Genomic DNA, 6,098 nt, shown 5'->3' on the forward strand with positions numbered 1-6,098 from the left:
TAGGTGCATGACTTAGATAACAGCACAGTTCAGGGGAGGTAGAAATTAGGTCAGGTTATTCACCTCCTCTCTTCCGTGCAGCTGAGAATCTTCCCTTTCTTTTGCCATAGTAGATGTTAGGCAATACCATTACGTACTCTAACTCTACCTGACTTATGGCACACCCAGTGGCAGATTAATGATTTTGCCACCCCTAGGCCCAGAAATAATTGTCCCCCCACCCCCCTAGCTCACCTCTGCTCTGACTCTGCCTCCTCCCCTGAGCGCGCCGCCGGGTCCTGCTTCTTCCTGCTCCCTGACAGTGCTTGTGCACGAAACAGCTTCGCGAAGGACGCGGGAAAGGGGGGAAACACAGCACGCTCAGGAGAGGAGGCGGGGCTGGGGCGGGGATTTGGGGAACGGGACCAATAGGGGCAGGGAGGGGGCGGGGAAGGGGTGGAGTTGGGGCGCGGCTGGGGGCGGAGGGGACGAACCGGCACCAGGGGAAGCAGGCTCTGGCTGCTATTATAAATTTGCTGCCCCTGCAAATTTGCCGCCCTAGGCCTAGGCCTTGTCAGCCTAGGCGTTAATACGCCGCTGGGCACACCCAGATCAAGACATGTGGAAATGACTTCTTTCAGTGGCTGGGCAGGTGGACAAAACCTTTAGAAATGGGTCACTGAAGTACTTAGGACCTCTGCTGGAAGGAACACCAGACCCTGTGAGCGTGTATTGCCTTCTAGTGTGACAAACACACACAGGGTATAAGACCTATTGCTACAGACTGTGACCAGTATTACTTCCTTAGCTTTAAAGGTAGCAGCCTGAATTTTGAAGCAGAAGGTCATGAGTTCTCTTCCCAGTGCCGGAGGACTGTGTTTCAGTGACATTACAGTAACTGGGATAATTTATCAATTCCTTATTTCCTCCCCTTTCCTCTGCAGCCAGCAGCCGACACGTTTCAGCAACCGCTGCCTTCAGATGATCGGCCGATGCTGGCCGCATTTAAGAGCGCTGGGTGTTGGTGGCGCGGGCTGTGGAATTCAGGGACTGGCTTCTTTAGGTAAATGCAAATCGACTCACTCATGCTGCGAAGTGGAGGTAGAACGGGATATGGGCGCAGGACGTGTTCCTGTGCTGGGAATGCTGATATGTATGTCGGGAGATGTGTCCGTATTGGGGGAGATCTCTGATATTCCCCTGGGCACCACAAAATTTCCACTCGCGGCATTTAGCTTGGGGGCGGGGCGAGTCTCAAACATGTGGACCGAGTCTTAAGAGAGAGTGTTACATAGGTCCCGCCTCCTCTCCACACAAGTCCCGCCTCTGGTCCCCATGTGCCAACACACAGGCCCCGCCTCCCTTCCCATCGGATCCTTCGTGTTCCCAACCACAAAACGTTCAGGCAGCTTCAGGCCAGGCCCTGCCCCAGGCTGCGTCTCCCCGCTGCGTGCTGCGACTCCGGGAACGCTGACCCAGCTGACCCTGCGTTCTTCATCTCGCCAGCCCGGAATTGCATGCGGCTGGAGGTGCTGGAACTTGACCACGTGACGGAAATTAACCAGGAGGTGGCGGCGGAGGTGTGTCGGGAGGGCCTGAAGGGCCTGGAGATGCTGGTGCTGGCCTCCACGCCAGTCACCCCCAAAGCCCTGCTGCACTTCAACAGTGAGTAGCGACTGCCGGCACCGCGGAGCCTCGCTTTAGCTCCCAGCCACAGCCCCCCTTGCAGGACTGTCATCGGAGCAGCTAACGGGCAAAACAACACAACACATCCTGTTTAAATAATCACTGTGGACAGTCGCAGCCCCTTGCTGGTGTCCTAGGCTGCGGGCCAGATTCTGCTTCCGTTTACACCAGTAGAAATCTGAAGTCATTCTACTGATGTCCATGGAGTGACACCAGATTTACCCTGGTGTAACGGAGGTCACAATCTGGTCCTCTGCACATGCATGAGGACTGGAGATCTTCATTGCTACAGATCCGCAGCAGTGTTAAGCAGGTGGGGTGTATCACTTCCAGCCTTGGCCAGCTCAGCAGGGTGGGAAGTATGGTTGAGGCGGTTTCGCCAGGCGTCCTGGGATGAAATTGTAGGTGAAATATCCAGAAACGCTTCCCAACGATGAAAGGCATAAAAGTCTGCTGGGGACATGGTGGGTGCACCATTTTTGGAGTCATTACAAACTGGAGTGGACAACAGGAGAAAACCTTCTCAGGGGCAGGATCAGGCCTGGGATAAATACCTAGGGGAACAGGACAGGTCAATAGAGGGCCTTTTCTGTCTCAAGTGTGGGGTTTTCAAACGCTCCTGAGGCAGGTAACACCGTGACCACCCCCTCATGGCCCGCAGTTGCTCAGCAGGTGCCCTGCCTCAGTTTACCCTCTCCAGAGCTTCTTACATAAACTCCACCAGTGCAGAATCTTTAAAACATTCCCCTCCTGGGTCTAATATCTTTATATATAATTCACAACAATACTCAGTGCTGGGGCTTCTCCCAGAAGGGGAGCCTCGTCTCCCCTCAACCCGTCCCCAGCCTTCCCACCTGGAGTGTTTTGCTCTGCGATTCTCTCGGGAGAGGATCCCAACCTTCCTGCTTCACCTTCCCTGCTTTTGCCACGCCACTCCCAGCCCTCCCTGGACTTGAAAAGTCCCCAACTCGCCTGCGGCATCACCCTGCCACAGCTTCTTCCCATTCCTCTCTGGCTCTTTATAGAGCCAGCAGCCCCCTATCGGGCCCCATCCAGAGGCTATTAATGAGGCACAGATGGGCTGGGCCATTCCTTCTTAAAAGACTCGATCCCCCTTGTGACAGAGCACGAGTACCACTGACTGTGAATAGGGCCGGTGCTCCAGAAGTCCCTGTGGCCATACTGACCATCACAGCCTGCTCCCTGGGATCCGTGTGGCAGCCGGGCACTGCTCCCCACACGTCACACACCCTGGCTGTCTCTCTGTTGCCCCAGGTGTCTGCCGGAACCTTAAGTCCATTGTGGTGCAGGTGGGCATTATGGACTACTTCAAGGAGCCGAACAGCCCCGAAGCCCGGAAGATGTTTGAGGAGATGGTGAACAAACTCCAGGTAAAGGGAGCCAGGCTGGTCCCTGGGTGGCTCTGAGCACAGATTCCTGTGCTCCGCCAAGTCAATAGACTGAGGACATTGACCAAGGCCTGAGGGCTGCTCCAATTCCCAAGGCCCCCGCCCAGCAGTGGAAAGCACAGAATGGCCCCAACTCGCTGGCCACAGCACACCAGGGCCTGGGCACACGGCCAGCAGAGAGCCCTTCTGACAGCTGTATGCCAGTTGGGCAGACTCCTGCACAGGGCGATACTCAGGAGGCATTTTCACCCCCTTTGCTCTGCCTTAGGAGCATAAGGGGAAGCGCTGTTTACTTCCAGAGTGATTTTAGCAGCAGTGATCTAAGGCCTTATTAGCAACACGGTTAAGAAATGTGTAATAGACGGGCCCCATTCTTTCCTCTGCATTTGTTTGTGCAAGGGAGCTGTGCTTGTGGATCTGAGCATGCAGAACATAGAAGCGAGTCCCTGTGGGCCAGTTCTTGGGGGTGCACATGGCTTATTGCATGTATGGGGCAGGTAATGTTCTGCTGGGCTGGGCTTCTTCCCCGGGTTTTGTGCTTGCCCCTAGATGAGATCCAACGCAAGGGCTGGTGAGGAGGGCAAACCAGGATTTCCTTCCACCTTTCAGCCCCCAGCTCTGGCTGATCTTTGGGAAGATGATTTGATTGCAGTGCAGGGCTTGAGGGTCACTCCTGTGCAAGCCACCAGTGCTTGGTAGGATCTTCCCCTGGTAGGATTTATTTGGATGTGCAGGTGTTTTGCCTTTCAGCTCTGGTACCGCAGGGGTCTAGTTCAGCTGTGTAAATCAAGGGGAATTATTCATACCCTGCCGTGAAAGAGGTGGGCTCCCGCACTGTGTTCTCGGGGGAGTTTTCTTTTTCTTTTTTCTCTAGGTTCTTTTCTTCATTCTCTGTTTCTCCTTGGGGAATCTGAATATTTACATCCTAGTGCTAATGAGCTGCAGAGGCAAATACCAAAGAGTAACAATTCCAAACGGTCACACTGAACGTTCCTCCGGGGAAGTCAACAGAGATGCTACAACTTGGGTCCAGTCCTTATCAGTGCCACCCAGGGCCTGGAGCCCAGTGCAATGGAAGAGGTTGGGGGAAGGATGAGGTTCCTTCATGCTGCAGAGGGAAAATTGGGTCTAAGTTAATTCTCTTTCCCTTGAAAATATATTTCTTACATAGTAAAGTCCATGGGGCCAAATTCTGAGCTGGTGTCAGCTGCATTGGTGTGAGTGGAGTTACCCCTGCTCTGAATTTCCCCTTCCTTTGTAGTGCTTTGAGAGCTACAGGTGAACAGCACCATACAATTAATTGGCTCTGCGTTAGTATTAGCCAAATGCATGCATACGCTCTGCTGTCCATGCATTTAACCCTCCCCGCCCTTCTCTTCCAGGCCCTGAGGAAAAGACCCGGCTTCTCAAAGATTTTACACATTAAGGTGGAAGGAGGCTGTTAGCCCTGCAGGGAACAACGACGTGTGTCCTCCTCCGTCCACCTGAGCAACAGAGACAGTGAAACCAAACCCACCGTCCGCCCTTTGTTTGAAACCCGGAGCCACAGAAGAGCCAGCCAACGCACACAACTCGTGCAGGCCTTGGTGACTGGAAGTGACCCGTTCCCTCGGTGGGGCAGGGTATGTAACATATCGCGGACGTGACGGTGCTACAAAGGTAGCTTCTCGACCTGCCAGAGAGGGCTCGGCTGCTCTCTTTCTGCCTGAGGAACTAGGCCGGACACCCTGTTGCCAAGGAGCTTTGTGTTGGGGACATTTCTTTCTTTGAGCCTCGCTTTCGTTTAGCGGGAGCTGGGGATCTCAGTGACGTGGCACGTGACCCAGCCAAGCACAGCTTCCCCCTCCTTGCCACCTGAGTGGATGAGTCTAAGACTGAGGTAGAGCCAGGCCCCGCGCCGGCCCTACGTTGAGGGTCGCGCCGTCGGGATCGGTAAACAGCGCTGGGGAAGTCGGAGCTCCCTGCACAGCCTTTCTTGATGTGTGGCTCGACTGAATCCCAACTCCCATCCGAGCTCCATTTTAGGGGGGCGGGGGCAGTGCCACCGGGCGACCCACGGCCCAGCATTACTGTACATTTTACGCTCTTTTCTTTTAATTTACCCAACGTGGGTAAGTGCCTCCCTCAAGCCAGCGGCCACAACAGCACAGCCACCTCAGCCACAAAGTACAAAGCTCCTCTTGCTCGTGACCCTTGGGGCGCCTTGGGAAGCTAGCCGGCGACATGGAGCGAACTCCTCCGCCAAGGACACCAGTCCAGCCTCGTCTCCTCTTCACCCAGTAAGGAAGCCAAATTCCCTTCCTGCAAAGGCAATAAACCGTCTCATCAGGGGAATCACGTGTCCTCACAAGCACTCACAAGCATTCCCTGACTCGTTCCCAGGGCGAGGCGTCCATCTTCCGCAAGGCAGCTCGTTCTGGGGTAAATTGCCCGCTGTTGGCACAGAGATGGGCTAGCGCCTAGGAGAAGAGTCAACGTTGCTGCTCGGAATACAGACAGACTTCTGCCATGGCACCTCTCTCCCCAACCAGCTTTAAGTAAGATCCATTGGCTGAAACTCTGATCTCCAAAGATCTACAGTTCTGTCGGTGACAAAGCCCCTGCCTTGATCAGCGATGGCAGCCCTTGATGTATTCATTACGCATGGGCACTGTTTGTACCAAACCTGTTCTTTTTGCAAAAGTTGATCTTATTACCAGACAGGAGAACTCGCTCCCTCCAAAGGAAATGGCTTCTTGAGGGTCTATGTCTCTTTACCCTCCACTTCCAGAGAGAAGCAGCCAGCAGGTTTCCATGCCACAGGGTGATGCCTATAGGAGCGCTGCCGTCACCGGGGTGATGCAACAGCCCCCCCCTCAACTGCAATCAACGCTTGAGCCGTGATCGAGAAGCCTGCTTCCTTGCCCCACAGAGAGACGGTGTGCTAGCCAGTGGTGAAAGCACCATGCCGTGCCCACAGTGCTCTTCCCCTGTCCTGCCTTCTGGAGGCAGAGAAACTAGCTGACCGGGATGGTGGAGGTGGTG

General features: G+C 54.7%; 1 protein-coding gene across 1 annotated transcript in view; it reads left to right on the plus strand.

The window, feature by feature from the left end:
- FBXO41 (F-box protein 41) overlaps positions 1-4,519 on the plus strand; it is a 31,210-nt gene extending 26,691 nt beyond the window's left edge. Inside the window, exons 9-12 of the mRNA XM_077814703.1 lie at positions 924-1,042; positions 1,486-1,644; positions 2,941-3,056; positions 4,457-4,519. Of these exons, the coding sequence (XP_077670829.1) occupies positions 924-1,042; positions 1,486-1,644; positions 2,941-3,056; positions 4,457-4,519 (457 nt within the window). The remainder of the gene's footprint in view (positions 1-923; positions 1,043-1,485; positions 1,645-2,940; positions 3,057-4,456) is intronic.
- The last annotated feature ends 1,579 nt before the right edge of the window (positions 4,520-6,098 follow it).

This window comes from Eretmochelys imbricata, chromosome 4 (assembly GCF_965152235.1).
Source record: "Eretmochelys imbricata isolate rEreImb1 chromosome 4, rEreImb1.hap1, whole genome shotgun sequence".
In the NCBI taxonomy this organism is placed as follows: domain Eukaryota; kingdom Metazoa; phylum Chordata; order Testudines; family Cheloniidae; genus Eretmochelys; species Eretmochelys imbricata.